The sequence below is a fragment of the Pocillopora damicornis genome, chromosome 2, assembly GCF_964200805.1.
Source record: "Pocillopora damicornis chromosome 2, jaPocDami1.2, whole genome shotgun sequence".
NCBI lineage: Eukaryota > Metazoa > Cnidaria > Anthozoa > Scleractinia > Pocilloporidae > Pocillopora > Pocillopora damicornis.
In genome coordinates, this window is record NC_142671.1 from 8839357 (window position 1) to 8866125 (window position 26769).

The 26769-nt window shown below is 38.0% G+C and overlaps 2 protein-coding genes and 1 pseudogene across 2 annotated transcripts in view; all 3 read left to right on the forward strand.

Moving 5' to 3' along the window:
* Positions 1-26769, forward strand: part of LOC149049776 (uncharacterized) — a 180470-nt gene that overhangs the window by 59202 nt on the left and 94499 nt on the right. The gene's annotated exons all lie outside the window — the stretch shown is intronic.
* Positions 739-25010, forward strand: LOC149049784 (uncharacterized). The gene is made up of 7 exons (XM_089197406.1): positions 739-1428; positions 1986-2057; positions 2433-2504; positions 7142-7213; positions 8996-9067; positions 9183-9294; positions 24840-25010. The coding sequence occupies exons 1-7, from the start codon at positions 1295-1297 to the stop codon at positions 25008-25010; spliced, it is 705 nt and encodes a 234-aa protein (XP_089053532.1). The 5' UTR covers positions 739-1294.
* Positions 3668-5921, forward strand: LOC149049785 (uncharacterized; annotated as a pseudogene).

Here is a 26769-nt window from a genome sequence, read left to right on the forward strand (position 1 = left end):
ACTCATAGATATTTACGTACCGTTATACTATTATATCTGTTTTTCTAATAGCAAAAGTATGCCTGAATGCAGAACAGGATGAGATGGAAGGACTCCTGGAGAGGCTTTAAATATCAATAATCGAAGTTATCTTTTCACATTGCGTGCTTAATTTTTTGGCTTCGTAAACATTAATTACTTCAGAAACTAATCAGGGTTTATTAGGGGTTTTTCCCGCTGTTGTAACTGGATTCGCTTTTTTACAGAGACCTTAGTGACAACCATTTGGAGGAGCTACCATCTGACTTTCTTGCCAACCTCAACTTTCTCCAAGAACTGTATGTGAAACTGTATTTCTCACTGAACTTTATTAAAGTTGTCGTTAATGTTTCTTTTGCTATACAGGGAACAGGAAAAATAGGATAAAAGGGGAAATTTGTGGCATTTATTCACATATTTCAAGAATGATATGATGTAAGGGCAAGTAAGGGTGGTCCTCACGGTCTTAATGCTGGTTACTGACTTCAACACCTGACGTGGAGTGAACTTCAGATTAAAGGGAAAAGTTCAGAGTTCATAACTTGGGAGCATCTTGTCATGACCTCTCTGTTAAAACACTAAATTATTTGTGATAAATAACTCTGGAGCGTCTGGTCATGAACTTTCTGTTGAATCACTGATTTATTTGTGATAAGCTAACAGCTCTTCTGTTTGACTGTTCCTGCTAAATAGGAGATTGAACAAGAACAGGCTGCGAGACCTTCCTCCGAAAGCATTTGATCGAAATCCTCAGATAGAGATTCTGTAAGTTAATCTGTCTCTGTAAGATCGTCATCAGCTGTGCCGAAACAAATTGAGACATCTGAGAAATCCAATTGAACTCATTATTTGTAAATACCTCATACGAGGTGGTTATGTCTATACGAATCTCGAACCGTAGGAACGCAGAGAAGGAAAACAGCTATAGCTAATCTTTTGTTTTTCTATCCTTAGAAACAAGAAGCTCATTGCTCTTTATAGATATTATACTTAATCCTGTGTATTGAAAGGCTTATTTATAGAAGGACAGGACAGGACACCCTTTTTGGAACTGACTAGCCGTACTTACTTACTTATACTAAACTGAAAAATGTTTCTAATGAATCAAATACGTTTGGTCAGATTATTCAATCATCTATTATTCTGATGGAGGTATGTAAAAAAAATATATAAATAAATAAAAACATGGTATGACTGACAAGTTCGGACCCATGAAGAGTGCCTTACGTAGTTAAAAGTTATTGTAGGTTACTGGAAAGACCTGCTTAAAGAATGTATGCATTTAAGTTCATTTCACTTCCTCGTTTATTTTTTCTTTTTTTTTTCTGTATTTTATAGCCAATTTATCCACAATAGTCTAGGTAACCTGCCGTCTGGCCTGTTTTCTAATCTCGGAAATCTCACAGAGCTGTACGTAGAGATATGTATTTATATCTGTTCTTTCATCTTAGCAAAGGGAAAAGGCTTAAATAACAGTTTGGTTGGGGGCGGTACTCAAGACAAAGTTCGAGTTTTGCCTTATGATTTTACATTGACGAGGGCTTGCAATAGACGCAACCCAGAGCAGGGAAAAGGATTAGATAACAGTTTGGTTGGGGGCGGTATACAAGACAAAGTCTAAGTTTTCCCTAGTATTTTTCTTTACACTGACAAGAGCTTTGAATAAACGCAATCCAGAACAGGGAAATACGAGAAAGGGTTCTGGGAGGGACCTTAGGCATGTAATGATTGAAATGGTTTTAAAAATGCTGCACTATTCTATTGCATTAGAAGTTGTGTTTAATGAGAATGGTAGATATGATTGAGATAATAGGGTAAGTCTGGAAAAAAGGCTGGAAAGAAAATGATTTTTCTCTTCCCTACGCTTAATTTAATCGTCTTGGTGATCTCAGCCCACCACACGAAGGCAGTAAAATATATGCACCCAGTTTTAATATGAAGCTATTTTCTGTTCTCTTAAATGAAAGTAATGTTCGTGGAAACAAGCTAGTGGAGTTACCATTGGGGATTTTTGATGCTCTCACCGAATTAAAGAAGTTGTAAGTTAATTAACAACAAATCAGCGTTATCTAAATTCTTAAATGTGTGTGAAAGCTCAAGATCCTCGACGAACTAAACTAACAATGAACTGGAAACGGGAAACGGAAAACTAGTAGAGCGGGGAAAGGGGAAGAAAAATATAGAACAGGGAAAGGGGAACTGAGAACGGAGTACGTTAGTGAGGACTTTAATATCCAACCATACCTTTGGAATAGCAGCACTCGGAGTCGTGGATAAATCGCGTTATACGCCAACTAATTTTGAATTAGTTGGCAGATTGAATTTCTCTTTCAAGTTTGCCAAAAGTTTTTAAATTCAAAGACAGCGTCAAACTTTATGTCGCTTAACTAATAGAAACCAAATTATGTTCACAGAGTGTTGTGGGACAACACAATCAAGTCTTTGCCGCAAAAGATATTTCATCATCTAACAGGATTAGAAGAACTGTAAGCGACGTTTAAATCAGAAGCATATAACTTAGACTACTGGCTTCTTTGCTTCTGGATTAATTTATAGTAAACGCTGATAGATGGCGAAATATGCCATCCATAATAATATTCATAAATTGTTTTCGACGCTCTTGGATATGGACCGTGCACCCTCAGAAAGATCAGGATATATTTTCATAATCGGTACTGTTCTATGTTCAGTGCACCACCTTCGTAATAAGAAATTCGGCATTAATAAGAAACAAAAAGTTTACTTAATGTTTAAAGGGAACCTTTTGTTCCGAGTTCCGTTTAGCAAGTGAACACGTTGGTCCCAGATGAGTAATTTAGGAACAAGTGTTCCCATGAACGTATTCCTTTGCCCTGATTTTGGAACATTTGTTATTGAGAACGCGTTCCCTTGTATCTATAAGAGTTCCTTTTACGTATTCGAGGGACAGTTATTCGTTGTCTTTGTTCCGAATTGGGTTTAGTGGAACACTTGATTCCTTTCTGAGTTTACAAGGAACAAGTCTTCCTTATATACTCATACTACACGAGCAGGGTCAAAGAGGCAATTCATATAAGACTTCACCCCAACAACATCAACAGGGATAGTGGAATAGAAATTCCAGAAGCGTGGATGCCCACGATCAAAAAACACAACAACAGGAGAGCCGTGCGACAGCGAACCACCGAGGGAGCAAATCACTGAGTGAACAGCAAGGGTCGAAATGCACCAATCAGAGCTGTTTAATATCAACTAATCACATCAGAGCATCCTGCTTTATAAGATCACGCATGACCAGTCGACCTCATCGCCTGAAGAAGACTAGCAGTATGCAATCGAAACGTCGCGATCTACATTACGTGTGACTATATCGTGAGACAAACGAAAAACGTAGCTTTTGTTGTTTTTTAAGTCTTTATATAGGTCCAGGCCATAGTCAGTTTAGTGTATACAGGTTTCCTGGGATTTGACCAATGAAATAAAATCTTTACTTCGATCTCATCTGAAATTTCCACATGAATGTTAAAGGAAATATCGCGTATTAGAAGTGGCTCTGCATGAATTTCAGGCAACACACTTTAACCAGCTTTTGCCGCCGGCTGTTTTATTGCTTGATTTGAAGGGCGCCCTCTGGGTTTTTTCACACAAGGCCAGTTTTGCTCACGATGAGATGCCCACAAAAAAGATCGTTGAGGTCGAAATATCGTTTGTTGATCTGAGTTTTTCCAGACTCGATAAAGTATTCGTTTGCATGCCAAGCAGACCCATTTGGGATGAATTTCCTCAGAGTCCTGGTCGATACTATTTTGAATTAAACCGAAAGCTCATTTTCGCTTAGGTTTTTGTCAGACCGTCTTACTCTACAGTCCTTTATCATAGAGTCGATAGACTTTTCTCGAGTAGGAGATATGATCATCCATGAACTAAAACGAAAACAAAAAGGAACCTTTAGGAATAATGAGAAAATCGACAGCTGGCAGAAGCCATAACACCATGACGGCTCAGGACAACAAGTCACGACAACAACGGCCGTGCACTTGAACTAAACAAAAGTGCACTCGCCTTATGTTTTAAAGATGAGAAGTACATAAATCGAGATTTATCGTAATATATTCCTTTTTTTTTCCAAAAACAAATCGTACGTACCTTAAATTTACATGATAGTGATAGCAACCTTCCCAAATAAGTCATCGTAACTCGAATTTAAATTTTGATTCCTCCCACACATTTCACCGACGCCATTCAAACTGCCATTGAGGCAAAGCTCTTTCTGTGCTAAATCAAATGAACTGGGTTCTAAAGGCCATAAACATCAGAGACAAAAATGCAGGATTAAAATACGGGGCTGGCTAGCCAAGGTTTTGAAAAATTGGACCGTGCCGCCATGTTACATGATGTCATAGTAAAAACAAAACTGTTTATGACCCGGACTGTCTATTGTTCTGCTTTCTACTTATCAATTGGCTCCCTTTAAAAGATCAAAAAGTTCTGGAAAGAAGGAGAGAGGAACGTGTGCTTGGCAAATCAGATCGAGTGGTCTAACATTGATGGCGCATTGCCCCAAACACAAAGTCTTCACTTGGAAACTCAAAACAAGGCACCAAATTGATGCCTTCGATGGATCGCATCCATTGATGTCTCATTAACGGAGGATACGACAAAGACACCGAAGGACAATGGGGGTTTCATCGATCAGAAATTTTCAAGACCGCCAGCAAGTATGTATTCGACTCGCTTACAGATATAAACACGCATTTTCCTGATTAACTACCTAAACTTTGTGAGACCCTTGTTAACATCCCAGTGCAACTTCGTTCTGGTCACTAAGAATGGAGGCCATCACAGCAAACTGGGTGACGTCATGAGCAAATTAGTTTTCGACGCGATCAGATAATACGTTAACTCGAATCGCTATCGAATCGAAACGAAAATTTGCCCACAAGCTGAGAGCAAGGAATTTCGTCGAATGAGCCAAAACACAGTTCCACCGTCGTCAAAGTTCACTTTGAAAAGTAAAGATAGCGCGAAGTTGCCGGGAGGGCTCACAAGTGTCTACAGAAGCTTCAAGGAGCCAAAGGTTCGGAGCTGGATAAAGAGGAGAACTCGAGGTTCAGTGGCTCATTCTTAGGACCGACATTGCTGCCTGAAGCTACAGAATCAAGTGGCCCGTCTCCCGAAGTAATTGGCCCACAATAGTTTCCAAAAGGCACCCAATCTTGAAATTAACGGGAAACGAGGACGATTTCTTAAAGCAAGGTAGAGAGATATTCGGATTTGTTCAGTGGACGGCAATCCTGGGAGAGCTCAATTAAAAATTCCGGGAAGGCAGCACAGTAGACTCTCTTAAGAAAAGGGCTGAACTCAAAATGCTTAGGGCTCATCAAAGCAACTCAGAGTGCAATCAAAAGTGGTCTTTATTTTCTAAATACCTTAGGAGACTCCCATTTAACGTTTCGAGAGAGGTAAAAAGTTTTCTCCCAGAAAATGAAAGAATAACATGTTTCAAACAGCGGAGAAAATTTAATGAAAGAGACTACAGTTTTACAGAAATTATTTCCTCAATCCCACTCTTTAAAGAAGGCTTCCACTCTATTTAATGCAAATACTAATTGCGACTGAAAAAAGTCTGTTAAGGTATTTTGCTCCTTAAGAATTGCTTGATTCTGAACACGGCTAATCTTTAATGGAATGTATGAAACTAGTGGAGATGGTGGACAGAGAGGTTTCCAGTCACTACTCGGGACTTATGTCGGCGTCCTGGGAGTCAGAAACATGAGTCATTCCTCTTCGTCTGTGCTTTGACTGCTTCTTGGCAGAGTGACGGAATATTGGCTTGTCGGCCGCCGCATGAATGGCATCGGAGAAAACACGTCGCGGATGAAGTTCGAGCTTCTTGTGCTCCTTCACAGCACCTGGCAGGTTGAGCGTTCCTTGTTGCTTGAGGAGACTGCGTAACTCTTGGCAGTTTATCTTCAGTAGTCTTAACAGCACCTGCCACTCGTTCTCGTCTCTTCATTGCTCCATTCGTTTGTTCTGATCGACTTTATCATTCTCCATGTTAGTCTAACGCGGATTTCAAAAGGCTCTAACACATTATAATAATTGTTATAATTATTGTTTATAGTAGTATAGTAGTAGTAGTGGTAGTTGTGGTAGATACGGACGTTAAAACCCGTAAACATATTGATAGCTGAGGCAATTTCAGTCACTTGGCGGAGAATTGTTGGTTACCAGTATTAGAAAATAAATTTACTCATTTATGCATGCTATATGATTTAAGTCTGGTGGAAACGCTCAGAGTCAGATGAACTCAGTTGTAATGATGGCAAAAAAGGTTGATGCGATTCACTGGATTATATGCGAAGAAATCGTCCCCTCTTCACCAAAGAAATAGGAGAAACCGGTAATTGAGGGAAACGATCATATCTATCAAATAGTTCATCTATCTATCTCTCTATCCATCTATCTATCTATCTATCTATCTATCTATCTATCTATCTTTCAATCCATCCAATTCTAAAATCTGCTTTGATGGATAAATATTTGTCAGTTGGATAGTGCAGTACGTTTTGTCACTTATTCACTCCATAACGATTCATCCGTTGGATAGCGTTATCCGTCCTTTGAATAAGTGGGGAGGACGATATCTGATTTTGATTTTTGTGATCCGCGCTAACTCAGCTGTTCGAAGCAACGCAATTTTCTCGTCCCGTTGCCTTATTTGTGAGAAACAGCGTTGTAGTTTTCAAAACAAAATATGACACAAGTTCTTAATAGGGCAATAGGCCGTCGGTAAATACGATTTTTAAGTCGCCAAAACAAAGAGCTGTGAATAAGCCTTAACATTATAAAGTTAAGTAAAATTTGCCTCAGGAAGACTTTTCTTGATAAATGGTGATCCACAGGAAATAGTGAGTGAATGATTAGAAAAAGCACATGGTTGCTGTAGACGGGCTTGGGGAGCTTTCTTGCGCTCTTTTATTTTTAATTTTACCTATAGACGATAACAGGAGACGATAAACTCTTTGCTTATCCAGTCCACATTAAGTGGAGCTCTATGGGATTTTGATATACCTCTAAAAAGGCATGTCATACTGAATGCGACTTTGATAATTTTATTTATTCAATTCCCTTCCTGTTTCAGTGACTTGGATGGCAATAGACTGGTTACATTGCAACCAAGAATATTTGACACCCTTGCCAATCTAGAAGGGCTGTAAGTACATTTGCATTTGAATAGAGTCAGATAATTTTTCACACTTAAATCCAAGTTCTTTTGCTGTTTGGAGCAATTTGCCGAGTTATGGGGGCGTAAAATATGAGAGAGAAATACGAAATAGCTACTATTTGCTTGAAGTAACAGGTTATTCATTAATTTGCATTACCTTATCATTTAATGCCAACAGAGTAAACTTTGTCGTAAACATTGCCTCATTTAGTGAGCGAATTTTATCTTAGGAATTGTTACAGCTTGAAGTGGAGGGCATTAGTTGGCATTAGTTGGCATCAGTTTTAAACAGCTTCTTAGACCTTAGTGAGCTAGCTTGCCGATTGTCCTGTTGATAATGTGCCATAAAAGTTACTCTACTTAACTTACGTTGTACGTGCAACTGCCAGTAAAGCTGTAATCTGCACAAATAATCCATTCGCACACAAAATCAGACACTGATATCGTTTATGATTACACATTAGACACTATGAAAACTCTGATTGGTCGAGAGCTTACAGTCGACATGTATTATAGTACATTTGGGATGTAAAGTGGGCTGCCATCGGTTAAAAGAGCGTGCTCTATCAGAGTACAAAACACGGAACTGAGCCAAAGCTGTCACGGAAACTGCGAATTTGTACTTTGTTCGACAATTTCCCGGACTTCTCTTTAGCTTTTTAACGTTAATTGAAAGTGAAAGTTCGGAAAAAGTGAGCCGGAAAATAGTAGCTGAAGAACCAAACAAAGGTTTGCAGACATGCTTAGCGCTTTAACTGACTTTACTATAACGTGAGCAGAGAAGAAAATCCTTAAAGAGAAAACGAAATGGACAGTCCGAATTTTGAAGGTTTTCACGCTCAGTTAGATTGTAAGTTTACGTACGGTAATAAAAATCAAACACAACTGACACTTGTATAGTATATATAGTTTCGTGTACAGGAAAAAAAAATACAGAAAGAAACAGTAAAAAACAGTAATGATGAAAAATATAACCAGACTTGTGTCAGTAAAGGTAATAGCATGACATGTAGTGGTATTTGGTAATAATACCGCAAGTAATATTTAAAAATTTTCCAGATTCCATCTCTGCTGATAACGACTTCTCTCCTTTTAGGAGGTATATTTTCAGGCGTTCTAGTTTGTTGTATTTAACACGTTAACAAGTATGAACGCACGCTGTACGTAGATATCAGTCAGGATTCTTTCCGAGCGATTTATGGCTGATTTTGTAACATTTGGAAACCGCCAAGCGATGACGATTTCATTATAGACCTTACGCAGGGAGAGAAGTTTAATTTCTCGGTATATCTTACAACATATTTTGTGGTAATTCTATCAAAAACTTACACTTCCCTCGTATCGACATCATCTTTATCGATTTATAATAGAACTGCGACGAAAAAGCATTGATCTCTCTCCAAAATCGTTTTTAGGACGTCGAGAAAACCCTTCCGCCACATATTTTCTTCTAGCAACTTGCAATGTTCGCTCCGTGGCGATCCCAGAAATCTTTGAAAACGCAAGGTTCCGATTACTGGCAACGCATCCAATAACTTGCATTAGCGGTGCAAAAAATTGTTTGCGCAATGCTTCACTGTAAGATGGTAGCCATTTTTGCTCACGATGACCAGATCAACGGAACGTTCCCCTGATAGCAAATATACGTTATGTAACTCAGCAAGGAAAGAAAATAAACAAACAGGAAGTTGAAATATTGTTGATTTCATAAATTTCAATACTCTTATGTCATTGTTATAACTAACTTGCAATTGACATCTTTTATCACAGGTGGTTAAATAGAAATCAGTTAAAAGAACTACCAGCAAAGATTTTTTATAAACTGACTCGGCTGCACGCACTGTGAGTAGCACTCTCTGGATTCCTAAAGATATAGATATTAAGACTGGGTAAAATCCGGACATGGCCAATCCTATTTTTTTTTCATTAAATTGCGATATTTGTTCAATTCTATCAGACACATTCATATAAAACTATTCCTCCGTTCCATCATTCGCCTGTTTAACTTCGGACCTTGCTCGCTTCGCAAGTTTAGCGGCCCTTTGGAACATGGGTCGCTGATTCAAACGGTAAAATGCTCTCTCTTCCAAAAAAAAAGAATTCCTCAAAGTCTACGCGATGTGCAGATCGTCTCCATTTAGACATTTCTGCATGAAAAAGTTTGGTTTTTAATCATGAGCCATCCTAAAATTACTGTAAGATGTTTCTTGTCTTCTGTCACAGCAAGAATTTAGAAGTGATCTGTTGGGTTTCTTTAGGCACAAAATAATTTGCTTCAAAGGCTTTCTTCTCTACTCAAAATAAGCTGGACCAAATATCTATAGTGCGAATGTCGATCTACGAAGATACTCAATAAGTGATATCGGTTCAAAATCGAGTGAAGATCGGCATTTTTTATTACTTACGATCAGTCACTCACTCACTTACTAACTCACTTACATAAAATATCTGAATTCGCCTCCTGTAATCTCCATGGGCTTATGAATTTTACACGCATCCGTTTCCATCTCAATTATTTTAAACGGAAGAAAAACAAAGTCGTTTGAGTTCAGTGATAATTAATGTTAAAATAAGTATCTGCAATCAGATAAACACGGGCTCTTTTATGAGTGGCTTCCGCCTGAGATGAAAATTAATGGGAGGTTAGAGAATGAATAACCTCTTTCTGGTTTTGTGTATATGTTGGCTGGAAATGTCCTTGGCTGAGAGATTGTCCTCAAAATGTTTAAGTTTTTCCTCGAAACTTCGCTTCTCGGCCGAGTATTCAGTTTTCGGTCAATTTCTCAGAAGTGGACTTTATCAGCCGACATACCAGCCGGCTGAAGGGGTTTATTTACAAACTAATGTAAAAAGTAAATTGTGGAGGTATTAGACTCGAGGCCACTGGTTTTGGTTATGGCAAGTCGTGTTTTATCAATGCGTTGTACTCCCACAAAGCCCATCCATTGTTCTTTATTAACATCGAGTGGGTGGAATGAACAAAGTTGATGCGGTGGGGAGACTCTCCTCGGCCAAGGCTTTCTCAAAAGAAAGATACAAAGTTATTACATCATTTCTCAGTATCAGGGTCACTATTCTGATCAGTCTAAATGAGCGACGAAGCTAACGGTTGGGAGCGGGGCAACTTCTAGTAGGCTCTTCATTCTCGTAAATGAATCTGACCACAACTTATTGAAATAGATCATACTTGTTTATAGTTACTCATTCTTCGATGGTTTTTATCCTGTACAACCCGTGGGCATGGATTGCTATTTATTACTCTGAAAGGATAGTTTACGAGATCGATCACAGAGGGGGGCAATTTTTTTTTTTTTTGCAAAGCGTTCGTCTTTTCTTCTCTTGTCTCTAAAAAAAATTAGGTGTAGGGTAAAGTTCAACGTTTTTAATTTTTTCGGCGGTTGAAAACTCAATTTAGTAGTAGACTGTTTGATCAATCAGTTTACTGGCTGAATAACCTACACAGGATGTTGCGAGAACAAGCATTTTCCTTTTTTTTCGTTTTGTTTATTTTCTTCGGTTTTGTTATCGGGAGCCAAAAACGGTTGACCCACATAATTATCGAGTTGGCAGATCAGAGTTCACCTAATACCTTAGTTATTTTCTCACCAGCTTTATGTAACATGGACAGTGCAATGAAATAAATTAAGTATATGGTTAATACAAAAAATTGAATTTTCTGTTTATTCCCTTTTAGAAAATAATCACCATGAATGTTCTTACGTCTACATTGAATTACCTTGTATGGGCTGTGTATAAATCAGGTAGAAACACGATCGTGAGATCGACAAAACCAACGTGCTATACGGAAAGAAAGTATTGTACCATTAGAAAACAGTGGGTGAGCAGATCATAGGGAAGGATAAAACATATAAACTGCTTTCCAATGGAAGGAAACATTGTCCTGTTATAGCGAAATATGCTTCGAGCAAATTTGCAAGGCAAAATGATGATACTAAGAGAAAATGTAAATATGGTAGATTTCATGAGTTTCATTACTTTATGTCATTGTTATTACTAACCTGCCATCGACATCCTTTATCACCAAACATTTTTGATAAACTGACTCGGCTGCAGAAATCGTGGGTAGCACTCTTTGGCTCTATGAATAATGCGGTTATTAACAAGGCTGGATGAAATCAGAAAGAGGGGCAATTCTAAACCTTTCCTTGATTGCAAAAGAAACATTTTCTCAAGTTCCTATGAGATATAATTAACATATAACAATTTTCGATAATGATTTTGTTAAGTATTTGCTGACCTTGCATTGTTTCCAAGCTAAACTACTGGATTATTTTTTGCGCAGCAATAAAGAAAAAATTTAAAGTAGCTATAAGCCACTAACCTCATAAAATGAATCGTGGAGGGATGAGACATCGATAATGAATGTTTGGTTTTGGCAACTGCGGTTTAAGAAATGAAATTGAAAGCCTTATCCATGACCTCTGCGATACCGGCCAGTGCTCAACCAACTGAACTAACAAGCCAACTGGGAGTTGGTCATTCTGAATTCGGTCAATTTTCTTTTAGGCCTTATTTTCACTACTAGTTTAGACAGTTTACATATATGATTTTCATATATTCACAATCATCGATTCATCACTTATCGGGATTATTACGAACCAACATGATGACCAGCTTGCAGTTAGCTTGTTTATGGTTAATGTTTGGCGCGTTGGACCTGAGATGGAAAGGTGCGGGTTTGAGTTCTGGCAGAGACTCTCTTTTCTATTCTGCCTGGGAGCTGGATGTAAATTTCTTTATTTTAAAAATCACTGACATGATCGGATGGAAATTGAAGAATCTAAGGTGAGCGCTGAGCTCAGCCATGTAAGGGATGTTTACGTCTGAGTCACAACTGTATACTCTGGTCCTAATCAAACATGTTTTGTCCAACATCATGTTGGTGGAGCATGTACAACCACATACACTTGAAATGCCTCCCTCAACATTGCGTTTGATAGATTCTTAGGTTTGTTCTAAATCAAACATATTTATTCAACATTCTCCTTCTTCACGGGCAAAAGTTTTGATGGCAATTATGCATACATCGAAGTATCAATACACGCAGAAGGTTTGGAGAGCACGAGAGAAGCGTTTTCGAGGAGCAAAGGTCTTCCCTTGGGCGGCTACAACACTGGTATTTTGATGGACAGTAAAACCAATTTGGAAGACCTGGATGAGCTGATTTTTTTCTAACTCGCATGACGAACTGTTTGTATTATTTTGTTAGAAGGAACTTGTAGCTAAACTGACGGTAAAGATACAGTTTGTTACAACTGTGCGTATAGTTAACAGCTAGTCCACGATCGTGCGTTAGATATAAGGATGGTAAAAGCAAAGAAGGGCGTAGCGCCGAGCTAATTGTGACCGATCACGTATCCAACCAAAACAAATGGAATTTTAGCTTCGCTCAATTTTGCTGTGGTCGCACACTTAATTTTTTTTCACTCTAAATATTTTTTTCAAATTTAAAGCAAACTGAAGTCACTGCTTCTTTCCATTGTCAAAACTGGAAAAAAATCACAAAACAGAGGTGTTGCTATGCGACCGGAACTGAATCAAAATCCAATGCTAATCAATTTACACAGCTTTTTCTGAATATTTTTAAACGAATTCAGCAATTTGAAATCCAAGAAGTTTTCATGAATACGAGAGGAGGTGGAATACTTCTTAGACAAGCATTCAATTACGTTGGAGTTTTAGCTCATCGACAACTGAAGCAATGAAGTCGTGCACAGCCTTTTGAATAAGATTTTTGTTTCGTGGAAACGAGCGGAGGAAGTGATCGAGAAAAATAATTCAGCGAGCGACACTTCAGTAAATTGAGTTATCTAATCTGAACAAGTGCAATAACCGATGCCAACAATCTGATAGAGCGATCAAAATCATCATGGCTTCAAAGGAATTAGATACGACAAGTACATGCTGTGTTGGTTGGGAAAATATCCGCCATTTAATTCGAAAAAGTGGTCGTATCCTTTCTATCGACAAGTGAACATAACTTATGAGAGTGAAATTTAGAGAAAACTCTGACCGACCTGGAAGCCATCGTGAGTAAAGGACGCTCAGTACTCGGCCAGGTATTCGTATATAACCGAACGGTTTATCAAAATAGACTGGTGAGTCCTCGAAATAATAAAGAAAAATAAGAAAAAGTAAGAGTGCCGCATACCATTATAGTAGGTCCTTCTTTTAAAGTCCCTTAACTTAGGCCACATTAGGTTCGCATAGATGGTCGTCTATTATCGACTTTCGATAACTCAAACCTGTGACGGAAATTTAAAAAGAGCTTTAAATATCAATATATATTTCAAAGTTTTGAAAACAAAAGATCAGAACTGAGGAAAATAGGCTTTTTATGGATTTTTGTTCGTAGAGTGTCAAGGTATTTCTCTTCACCTTGAACATTTTGATCAAATTTGATGACAGCATAGTGAACAGTCGCTGCTCATAAGCTGCGTTTATAATGCTACTCATCTGTAATGCTACTCAGTCGTTGAGTTTTCAAACTCTGATTGCACTGAATATAATAATGAAAAGCCAGGTTTTTTGACATTGCTTCATAACAGATACCAAAGGTGGCTGTATGCGTTTTTGAAAAGAAGTCTGACAACTTTTCAAATATCAGGTCTCTTTACAACAACAAACTAAGCAGCCTTCATCCGGGAATATTTTTCTCCTTTTTTTGTAAATTATAGAAATCGATCGGTAAAATTTTAGTCACAGCGACTTTTATTCAAAAATAAAGTGACCGAATCTGTGTAAGCACAATATCAAAGGGCTTTCTCTGTAGTTATTTACTGATTTTATTAGTTTATTATTTAGTTCATGAGAAAATACTGGGTGAGCAGAATAAAGTAAAGCAAAAATCATGTTGAGTTCCTTAGAATTATGTGAAACGTTTCCCCGTTAGCAAATAAGCTCGATGGAAACCAGTGAGGAAAACAACATAAACAAATAAATTGCCATAATTATTATCATTGTTATTACTAACCCGCCACCGACATCCTTTATTACAGGCGGTTATATGGTAATCAGTTAAAAGAACTACCACCAAAAGTTTTTGATGAATTGACTCAGCTGCAGAGCTTGTTAGTAGCGTGTTGAGTGCCTTTCAATTATGTGAAACGTTTCCTTGTTAGCAAATATGCTCAATGGAAAGCAGTAAGGAAACAAAATAAACAAATAAATTGCCATAATTATTGTCATGGTTATTGTCATAGTTGTTGCTAACCTACCATCCACATCCTTTATTACAGGGGGTTACATGGTAATCAGCTAAAAGAACTACCACCAAAAGTTTTTGATGAGTTGACTCAGCTGCAGAACTTGTGAGTAGCATGTTGAGTGCCTTTCAATTATGTGAAACGTTTCTCTGTTAGCAAATATACTCAATCGAAAGTAGTAAGGAAAACAAAATAAACAAATAAATTGCCATAATTATTGTCGTGGTTATTGTCATAGTTGTTGCTAACCTACCATCCACATCCTTTATTACAGGTGGTTAGGTAGTAATCAGTTAAAAGAACTACCACCAAAAGTTTTTGATGAATTGACTCACCTACAGAACTTGTGAGTAGCATGTTGAGTGCCTTTCAATTATGTCAAACGTTTCCCTGTTAACAAATATGCTTAATGGAAAGCAGTAAGGAAGACAAAATAAACAAATAGGATATGCTCAATTACATAAAATTGCAATAATTATTGTCATGGTTATTACTAACCTGCCATCGAGATCCTTTATTACAGGCAGTTAAATGGTAATCAGTTAAAAGAACTACCACCAAAATTTTCGATGCATTGACTCAGCTGCATTACTTGTTAGTAGCACTCTCTAGCTGCTTAAAATCAGGAACGGGGCCAGTCCCAAATTATCCTTGATTGCAGTATTAAATATCTGTGAAAGATTTTCTCAAGATTTTGTCAGAAATTGTTGATATATAACTATATTTGATAATGATTTGGCTTGAATTCCCTAACTTACCTTACCATTTTGGCGGCTCTTAATTTTCGCGATTGACAATGTCATCAACCAGTTTATTGACAAAGTTAATAAACACCATCCATTAATCAAAACGGCTGAAATATCAGAAGCTACTTTCTCAGAAACAACTATCTATAGCAGTGAAAGTTTGAATAGGGAGTTCTCGATTTAAAAAACCAACAGAGACATTCCACTCCATTCTAAACAACGTGTCACCCAGCGGGAGCAAAGAAAGGCTCCACTAAAATGAAAGAGTCACGACTCGGGATTAATTCTTCAAAACAAATATTTGTTCAGAACAAAACTGGCGGAGAGAGGCAGAGAGAGACAACGCGAAAACATTTTATTGACACACTCTCCAAGGTGAAATTTGAAGGACGTTAACTGTTTAGTTCAACAAGCAGCCACAATGATCAACAGATTCGTTTCGTATGGCGTTTCTGTTGTTTCTCTCTCATAGACTTGACTTAAGTATTTTAAATTGTAACCTTGTTAAAAATTATTAAGTATTGTTTACCAAGGTAATCATTCATCCTTTGAGTGAGTCTGCTGATCATTGTCAACAAACAAAAGTGAAACGTCGGTTGTTTTTGTAGCCCCATGTAGGACTGAATTAACCGAGCGGTCTATTAAATTGGTTACAATTGAATGAAATGAATTTGATTTGATCGATGGATAAGAATTAACTTACGATGTGATCCTTGCAAGTTGACCGTACGCTTAAAGAAATTTCAAAAAAGAAGCTTTCAAGGCTATTCGTGCTGCGCCAGGAATCAAACTCGTGCTACCGGATAGTGCTTGGTCGCTGCTACCAACTGAGAGACGGAGGGCTAAGTGTCGAGAGCGACGTAAATTTTAATGGGCTCTTCAATATCGTAAAAGGATTCTGATGACAATTGATTCAAATAAATTGCATTCATTCATAATTATCAGTCCCTCGATTTCTTTTTATCTGTGCAACTATGGGGAAATGGATTGCCATGTAGTCTCCATATTCCATTTGGAAATTGACCAGGTATCATTTTCCTTCAAGCCTGACAATGAACATCTGAATAATTCTTGAAATAAGTATTGGAATAACGAGTAGAAGCGAGAACGTTAGTCATACCCTTACAAGCGGGTAGTGAACGAATAGATGCAGCTTTTAGAGGCGATCTTAACTGAGAATAAGCTGGTCTAACTATTGTTGAAGAGAGTGTAGATTGCTTTAATCTGGACTTCTGATGTGTTTTTTTTTTAACCCAACTATAGGGGTGTAAGCGACAACGAGCTCCATACGTTGCAGGAGGGAATATTCGACAACCTGACCAACTTAAGTGGACTGTAAGTGTATACCAACTGATTAATTGATTAATGAACGAGAGTAAGCGTCTTTTACCTGTTACACGCGTGTTCACTAGTATTAAAAGATTAAGTATTTAGAGGAGTCATGAACGCAGATTTCTACTTTCAATTAAAAATCGTGATCGTGATAGCAGTACGATGCTATATGAACCATGATCCAGCTTTGCAGATCAAGAGTTATGATCAGGGTCCATTGTGAGCTACTGTGAAATCAAAGCAATAAACTTTGAGTAACCGAAAACTTTCCATTTATAACTATAGCGATCAGTTTTTTTGTTTCAATTGGCAGACGTACTGCCTAAATACATTTGCGACGCGGAGAATACAAACGGGCGAGATGTATGGAAAACCTTACATAATATTCGTAGTCCACATGTATCATGTAATTACAATTAGACTAACTTAACTGAGCCGATGTACTTTTTCCTATTGGGTGATAACTCATCCTCTCCAATTTTTTATATCTCCAATAAATTTTTACATCTGAGGCCGGAAATCTGACTAAGAGATCGTTACATATGTGATCAAAACTGCAGAACAGAAATTGATAGCGCCCAATGATCGGACAACTTAGTCGCGTAAAAAATGATTTTCAAAGGAGGTAAATATTCGAGAAAAATTTAATTAAAATCAAAAATATCTGCGAAAAGTTTTTAAGCGTTACCTAGGAATTCTTTTCTCATTTTTAAATGCGCTGCTTAAGAGCTGTATATGTCATGCTGCTACTCTGAGTATTCTCTTTTCGCAAAATACAGATCTTCATTTCGAAAAATAAAGCTTTTTATTCATTGTTATTACTAAACTGCCACCGACATCCTTTATTACAGGGGGTTACATGGTAATCAGTTAAAAGAACTACCACCTAAAGTTTTTGATGAATTGACTCAGCTGCAGTACTTGTGAGTAGCGTGTTGAGTGCCTTTCAATTATGTGAAACGTTTCCCTGTTAGCAAATATGCTCAATCGAAAGTAGTAGGGAAAACAAATCCATCTCACAAATTACTTTTCTCTCTTCCACATTGAATTTCCAGAAAGTTTGGCTTATTTTCACTAGCACGACACTTTATTTTCTTTACCGATGAAAGCAACTTCCCACTTAACCTCGTTCTCCCGACGTAATTTCGGCACCAGATTTTTTAAATATCGCGAGAACACTGGGAATTGCAGAAATGGCCCATTTCAAGCAAATTCGTTGAGCGTCACGTTCCATTCAAGATGTTAGCGGACTGGCCCTCTATCGCAGAAGGATTCCCAACCTTATTTTCACGAGTAACAATTAACACAATGAAAAATTGTCGAATACCTGTGAAGAAATACTTCCTGGCTGGTCGTCTCGGCCAAGCTTAGGCTAATCAGAGACCTGTTGACGAATTTAAGGTTATTTAGTTTGTTAGACTGATGGAGTCAACTAGCTTGAGAAACTCGTGCAAACGGAGGTACCGGGAGTTTGATAAAGAACTTTCATTCCCTCTCTGCTTAATGACTCTAAATGGCTCTTCATCTGAAAGACCGAGCCTCTGTATGTTATTCAGCCCCAAGTACACGCTCTTAAATATCCTAACGGTAGGGATGTTTGGGCTTACGCAACAACTGACCTAGGCAGAGTGAACATATTTTTGTAACACTAACCCAAACAATTTCACAAGACATTGGAAATGAACAACAAAGTACTTCAATCTCCACTAATCTTCGAGAACTGAAATCTAGAGAAAACTTATTTTTTCTTTCGCGAAACAATAAGCCATATCCTGTTTGAGTGTTGTTATTCAATGTTCTACAACTATATAATAATTTTAGGAAAAATCTACCTTTGAACGTTGCCCTGTTAGCAAATATACTCAATAGAAAGCAGCGGGAGGGAAAATAATAGACAAATAGGAAGTAAATGTACCTACGGTCAATTTTCAAAATCTCAATAGTACAATGTCCTTGTTAGCGCTGACCTGCCTTCGCCATTATTTATCACAGGCGGTTTGAATTCAGACAGTTAAAAGAACTACCACCAAACGTTTTTGATAAATTGACTCAGCTATAGGACTCGCGAGTAGCACACTCTATATTCTTAACAATGCAGATATTTCAGATTGGTTAAAAACGGGAACAGAACCGACCCTAAATTTTACCCCATTGATTGTTCTCTTAATTCTCTATCAGACGTAGTTGATACATAATTATTTTTCATAATGACTTGGCTGTATATCACCTTAGCTTACATGGCTTTAGTGCTGAATTACTTTGCAATGAAGTACTAAAATGAATGTGGCTGCAGCCAAATACATCAGAAAATTATTTATAGAGGAATGGGACGTCAACACCACTAAACTGACTTCGGAATAAATTTTTGGTTGTGACAAGTCATGTTTTACCTATGTGGTGTACTCGCGGGAAACCCGTTCAGGGTCATTTTTTGACATTGACTGAAATGCGGTGAACGAAGTGGAGTTTCTCGACCGAGACAAACGAGAGATGTAAACTTATGACATCATTCCAATGGCTGTGTGATCGGGATAGCTGTACCAAACCAAATCATGCAACATACAGCTCAGATCAGATTGTGACAGGGGGTAGTGTGCAGTCTCGTGTGGCGTAAATACTGTGAATACTAAGTTACCGAAAACTCTCCATAATTGCAACGATTAAGTTTTTGTTTCAATTCGCATACGTGCAGCTAAAATACATTTGCTATGTTTGACATTGACTGAAATGCGGTGAACGAAGTGGAGTTTCTCGACCGAGACAAACGAGAGATGTAAACTTATGACATCATTCCAATGGCTGTGTGATCGGGATAGCTGTACCAAACCAAATCATCCAACATACAGCTCAGATCAGATTGTGAAAGGGGGTAGTGTGCAGTCTCGTGCGGCGTAAATACTGTTACTACTAAGTTACCGAAAACTCTCCATAATTGCAACGATTAAGTTTTTGTTTCAATTCGCATACGTGCAGCTAAAATACATTTGCTATGTTGGCGAAGGCATACAGGGGGAGTGTATTAAATTAAAAATTTACCTTGCATAATATTTATATTCCCACTGTTTAAAGGTAAACGCATAGGGCCGAATAAAACGAAGGATTAATATCACTGATGTTTTCAGAAGAAGTATAGAAATTGCCCGAGCCGTGCAGCGACTTCGTCAACTTCTGAAAACATTAGTAACATCGATCCCAATATTTTTACGACGAAACGTTGATTAGAAGGGGCAAAGTTTTATTTTACTATGGTCAAAAATGGACGCTGTCGTGCAGTTACGTAGAAAGCCATTTCAGTGTTCAGTTAGCAGCAATGAACTTAAAAGCTTTCGAATAGTAACGCCAAAGCAATGACGCCAGCCTTGCTAACAAACGTTCATACATTCTGACATTCATAACTATTCTACAAGGTAGAACAAGGTAGAACAAGGTAGAACAGCAGATCAAAGGAACAGTAGATTCAAGTTTCATAAAAAAAATGGTTTATCAGGAAAAGGGTCCTTTAGGAAAAATAAACTGAATTACGAAGTTTTTCAACTGTCAGCGGATTCTCAGTATTTACGGTCAATGGCTCTTAACGTAATTTAAGTTTCAGTATATTGTGATCATAGTTGTAACTCGATACATGGCCCGTATGGATACCAGCCTTCGAGCAAAAAGGGCTATCCTGTCTAAATAAAGTTTTACTCCACTTACTTCTAAGCTCCAAATGTGTTGCTATAAGCTGAATTTATGATGCTACTAAGGCGTTCTGGTTTTAGACTAAGATCAGTTGGATTTCGTGCATGAGACCACACGAAGAAAGCCGGGTTTTTGACATTGCTTCATAACAGAAAATATAGAGCGTTGTTTGCGTTTTTGACAATCGTTCCGATCAAATCACAGGTATATCTACAACAACAAACTTAGCAGCCTTCATGCAGGAATATTCAAGACCTTGAAGTCCTTGGAATTTTTTTTGAGTGTTTGTGTTTTTTTTCTAACAGTAAAAATCACTTGGTAAAGATTTCGGTCATGCACGCTTTCGTTTGAAAATAAATTGACTTATTTGCAATTTACTATGTAAGGGCTCTTTTCGATTTTGATATTTATTGATGTGATTACTGAGTTGACTGGGACAGTTTGTTCCACCTAAGAGTTGCTTGGGTTAAACATTTGAAAAAAAACTATATGCTATTTTGTTCCGTGTCTGAGCAACAATTATCTTGAATAGGCCTGGAAAACATTTGTATAAAATACTTTTTAGTTCACCAAGCTGCCACAATGATCGGCAGATACTTCTAGTATAACTTTTACGCTGTTTCTTTTTCCTAAAGTTATCATAGACATTTTGAATCTTAATAAAAAAAAATTAGTAATCAGTTTACAAATAACTACGTCTTCGTCACTGTCGTCGTCGCCCTGGGCGCTAATCTGAATCATTACGTTAGCTTCTATAAGCTCAAAAAGTATTTTACGATTGAGGAAAACTAATTGCTTCAAAGCCGGACACAAAATCCCCCAAAAATCAGCAGGTGTGAAAAAAGGGAACAAAGGTGTAGTGCTTTTTTTGGGACTTCGGGACTTCGGGCGTCCTATGTAAAACATGGTATGCACGTACCGACTGGCTAGTTCAGAGGTGAAAAGCAAGAATTTTTTACCTCCGAGCAGCCGATGAAATAACATATCGTGCGTCAAGGGTATACTTCCAACCATTTTTCGGTATATCGAAAGTGATAAACTAATTTTTTCAAAAGCAGTTTTGCCTAAAAAGTATTTCTGATTGAAAGATTTACAAGGGTACTTGTCGGTCGTGCATTCAAAAATAGACATCGATGACTTCTGACTCATAACTACCACAATAGCCCATATTCCTAAAACTGTTCGGAATTGTTTTACTTACGGATATTTGATCCCGATTTTCAAGGGAAGACCCCTGAGAGCGAGGTTGTGAACGTGCGTCATATTTAAATTTGATATGCAATTTTATATTGAGTGGTTTTAGTCATTGGAGACCGTTTTTAGGGCGGATCTCTGATTTTGGTATCTATAGCCTTTTTTGGACTTTTAGTAAATAAATTTCATATTTAAGAGATATCAAAAGAAAGGGGAGGCTGTATCAAACAATTCCTGAATGTGCGAAATTTTATCCTTCAAATATATTAAAATGCATGTGACACCGTTTGCACATTATGATGTCTACTGGCATGAAAAAGAATAGTTAAAGGGCCTATGTCATGGGTACGAATAAATAGCGCTGTATTATGGAGAGGTCAATCTCAGCAACGAAGGAACAAAGCGGATATTATATGTTAGGCACGTGAACGCAAGCACTTCATCCATGCCCGAGTAATAATCGCGTAAATGGCACCACTATGGGTGATATAGTAGATAAAAACCGGCCTTACGGCCAACAAACAAGGTTATCAAAAAAAAGAGAAGACAAAATTACCGCAAAACATATTTAGTTAGCTTTGTAGATTTGAGAGTATTCTCACGCGCACTATACAGGCCTAATATTATTCATGCCAACTAATTGGCAATTCTTATCGAGGACTTTTTTCAATTCTTTTACGAATTTGCATTTGTCAAGTTTTATCGCATCCATCGCCATCTTTCTCTCTCAGTGATACAATGACCCGTAAACAAATTACTCTTAAAGAAATTACCGTGCAGGATGTTTCTTTAGTATTTCCTACAACATTCACTTTGTAGGCGTTTTTTTCTTATATTTTAAATGGATATTTGGAAATTGCATTACAAAGACATGAAAGCTAAAATGAGTATTCAAAGTGAGAATGGTAGAAGCTTATTTTCACTTTAAACTAACTGCAGGTGGTTACACGCCAACAAACTGCAAAGCCTTCCTTCTACGATATTTGGTAACTTTACCTCCCTGAGAAGACTGTAAATACCTGTAACTCGCAATTTTCAGTTGAAAACTTTTTCATCAATGCTAATATTCTCATGCAAACGTTGAATCCTACGTCATAAAGATCTAAATGATCTCTGCTTACCAAGAATATGATAACACGTTTTTCCCTGAAATGAATTCTAAAGGTCAGAGAACTGATATATCCGAACTAATTTTTTTCAATTCTTAACTGTACACCTTAAAACTTAATCATTTAAGATATGGGGTAACTGTTTAAAAAAATATTTTACAGGTCCTTGTCCGTTAACCAACTCAGTCAACTACCACCGATTATTTTCAAGGAAAATAAAAACCTAGAGTGGCTGTAAGTAGAAAACGACTTACTCTTCATAGTTACTGAAGCTGTACTCAACAGCGATCGATATATTAGACTGGAGGTGAAGATAATAAAAGGTGCTAGATTCAGACAATCATTCCCTATAAATTTCCTATATTTTTTCCTCTCTTCTGTATTCTGTATTTCCTCTCTTATGAAAGTGCGTCAGTCAGTGATCGAACGACTGAAGCTGGGTTCACTGGATTTACGAGGAACTAATATTCCTCTAGACATCCCGGCAAAGAAGTTTGAATTCTTTTGTGATTTACATTGATGTGTTTATTTTCCCTCTTGATTACTTCCAGCTAGTTTCACGTTGGGTTAGTTAGCAGTTAGCGTTAATGACCCCTGCGGCCTTACGGCCTTTTAATTACAAGCATAAGAGAAAAATCCCCATATAAAGGCTGTAGCAACGACTTGAGTAAGACCAAATAGCCTTGCGGCCCCGGGAGGTGCGAAATGAAGAAGAAATTAATAGAAAGAAAGAGTGAAGGTCATAGGTGCGTCGCCTACAGATATCTACATTACATCAATTACTGACCAACGTCACAGGCAAGGACGAGCCAAAAAATAGACAGGGAGCTTTAATAAGGTCAACTGCTCATATTGCTAAGAATCCTTTATCGGAAAAACTTCCAAAACAACCACATGAGTGGACACAAACGAGAGGCAATAAATGGTGACGTCAAAATACTCATCGCTGAACATTATTTACTCTATAAAGACACTATCGACTGGGACTCTAAGTAATGCCTGACCTCCAGCACCAACTAATCTCGACGACAGATTCTGGAAAGCAGATTTACTACCTTAGAACAGACTCCCCTCAACAGATGCCAATACAGTAATAACCCGCTTATAAGAACCTGGGTTTTAAGAACCTGTTAGGCTAAAATTCTCATTTTAAGCCCCCTCTACATAAGAACCTATTTAGCCTAAAATTTTAAGTTAGATTCTTATCAGTGGGGTTGCTGTAAAAGTGTCTTGGCAGAAACTAATAACTAACTGATTAAACTGTTATGTTTTGTTAAGAACATATAGTTTTACTGTATCTGCACTGAACTGCCTATAGGCATTGCTCTACATGGTACATTATGATGAAGAAGGTTTATTAAAAGTATTCAAAAATAGCACCCAAGTGGTGAAATACATGTGAATTTACAAGCATACTTTAAATATTTAAAAAATACGAGAATCTTACATTTGACTTCAAAATTAAGAGTCTAAAGGGACTGGGAATTACAAGAGTCAGTAGTTATATACCAATGAAAAAACGCTTAGGTTTGCTTGACTACAAGGACTGGGCGTTAGACGCCATTGTTGGAAAGAACGATTTTTTAAATCTTTCGGTCCGGCATTTAAAGAGTGATACATGGTTTTTGTTGCGCAACTCGTACACGTGGCAATCGGCGCGCTTTGGTGGAATAAGGTGGTACAGCCGTGACCCAGGCACACAGATACCGTCCCAAACTTTCTTGCAGAGTTCGTCTCTTCTCACATTTAAGCGAGTGGAGTTTGCAGCCACAATGGCGTCTTTGTAGCTCAGCGCCGGAAATAATATACGCAGAGCTCTTTTCTGAACTCTTTCGATCATGTCCTTGAGGTAAATTGGTAGGCTAGTAGACCAAGTGACGCAGGCGTATTCGAGGACCGATCGTACCAAGGCATAAAATATGTTAATAAGGTCTTCGGGTGGAATTCCGGACCGCTTGAGCACTCTTAAGATGTAAAGACGTTTTGAGGCTTTGGAGACAATCTCACGCACGTGCTCATTCCACCCAAGTGTGTCGCTGATAGTGACTCCAAGGACCTTGTGTGAGGAGACCCGTTCTAAGGGACGTCCATTGACGCACAAAGGGCCAAGATCTGGCCGTGTTTTAAGCGAACAAATCACAAGTTCCTTGCACTTCTTTGGGTTGAGGTTCATATTATTGCGCGACGACCACTGTGCAATGGCGTCAAGATCTTTCTGGAGGGACGATGTACCGCCTGATGGGATGACCTCGGATATTGTTAGGTCATCTACATATTTCCAGTGGCTCGATAGTAATGGAGTTTCAATCGCGAGATCGTTAATCATCAGGAGGAACAGGATGGGGCCAAGCTTAGTGCCCTGCGGGACTCCAGCGTGCACGGGCAACCAAGGGGATACAATGTTCTTAATCTTAACAGCTTGGCGACGGCCATAAAGAAAACTGCAAATCCAACGGATAATAAAACCACGGACCCCAAGGTGGATGAGTTTATTGACTAAGATAGTGTGGTCAATATGGTCAAAAGCCTTACTAAAATCCAGGAAGCAGGCCCTTAAGAACATACCTGGTTTGTCAATAGAGGACAACCAGTTGTGCATCATATCCAACAGGCAATAGATGGTTGAAGTTCCTTATATACATTATAAATGATTTATTATGAGATGATACTGTATTTGCAATATATATACAATATATATACAATATATTCCGATGAAATACATATGCAAATTTAAGAACCTATTTAAGAACCTGTTTAGGCTAAATTTCCTTTAAGTACCATTTATATAAGAACCTATTTAGGCTAAATTGAAAATTCAGTTTCTCATACGCGGGTTATTACTGTATCATACAAACGTCTTATTCACAACATTTGCAGACAAATGGAACCGAAGAGAACGACCTTTACCGACGGATCAAAGCCGATCGGCTACGACCTACTAACGGGTACTCGAGTCTTGCAGACAATAACACCATGGGAAAACTGACCAATCAGTATGCACGAACCGGACTACAAACAACTCGACTGACAACAACTCTTCACTTGTCTCTAGTGAAGACTTCTGCTGAGGTTGTGCAAGCGTCATTCACCACTTCCCTCAGCCGGACGATCAGAATACATGATCAAATGTTACACACAGGTTTAAGACATTTATGGTACCATTATTTTTGTTTTCTGTTTTATTTCTATGAACAATGCAGAGAGTTGTCCGACAACAATCTCAACGAATTAACTGATAACCTGTTTCGAGGAATGAGGAATTTAACAAGGCTGTAAGTAAGACCTTTAAAGATCCTAAGAACTTTCTGGCATGGGATTTAAACTTGTAAGAGCAAATCCTGACGACAGAAGTTAACGATTTTTCACTGCAGGGCAAGAAGACTAATAGGGAAATTACAATTTATGACAAGCCAGCTTGCAAAGGCTGTTCTATGATCAGACTTTTATACTTCTCATTAATCCTTCCAAATGATGTTAAAGGCTGCAAACCAGCCCGTTAACTCATCTATAACCTTTACCCAATTTTTTTTTGAGTCTCTCTGATGTTATCCTCTACCAGTCCATTCTTAACCTTTATCTAGATTGTTTTCCTACTTTTATACTGTCTCTCCGCATATCTCTCCCTTCGTTTTCCACGCTTCTCGTTTCAGTGTGTTTATCTGCCTGGATATCCATTGATCCTCTTGCCACTCTTATAGGTGGTTGCGCGACAACAAACTGAAGAAGCTAACCCCACAACTGTTCACAGATTTAATCAGTTTAGATGACCTGTGAGTGAATGCGTTGAAGATTAAATCTAAAAGCCCTTTGATCTTATATTTCTACCTCCTGAAAAGTCGTAATTTGTCAAGTTAAACTGACTGAAAATAGAAAGGGGAAATAAAATTGTTATTCTTAAATAACACCATGAACAAATATGTACACTGCAAATATTATAACATGCCATTCTGACTTAAGAAAAAGGCTTAGTTTTTCGGTTTTATTTCCTTAAAATTTGGAAGAAATCATGATGAAATACGCATTAAAGCAAATCAATCTACACTCAGATGTTAGGAAATTATCAATCTATTTAATGCAGTGAAGGGGGGGGGGAGCGTGAGCCTCTGAAGCCCTCCCCCCTCTACCTCTCCAAACCCTGTTGCAAATGTAAAAGAGCCCAGTGCCCAGTTTGAATATCATCAACAACGTATTTACTAACAGTAACTTTGGGGGCTGGCAGGTCAATTTTCGTTACCTTCTTAGCCATAACGAGCATGGGT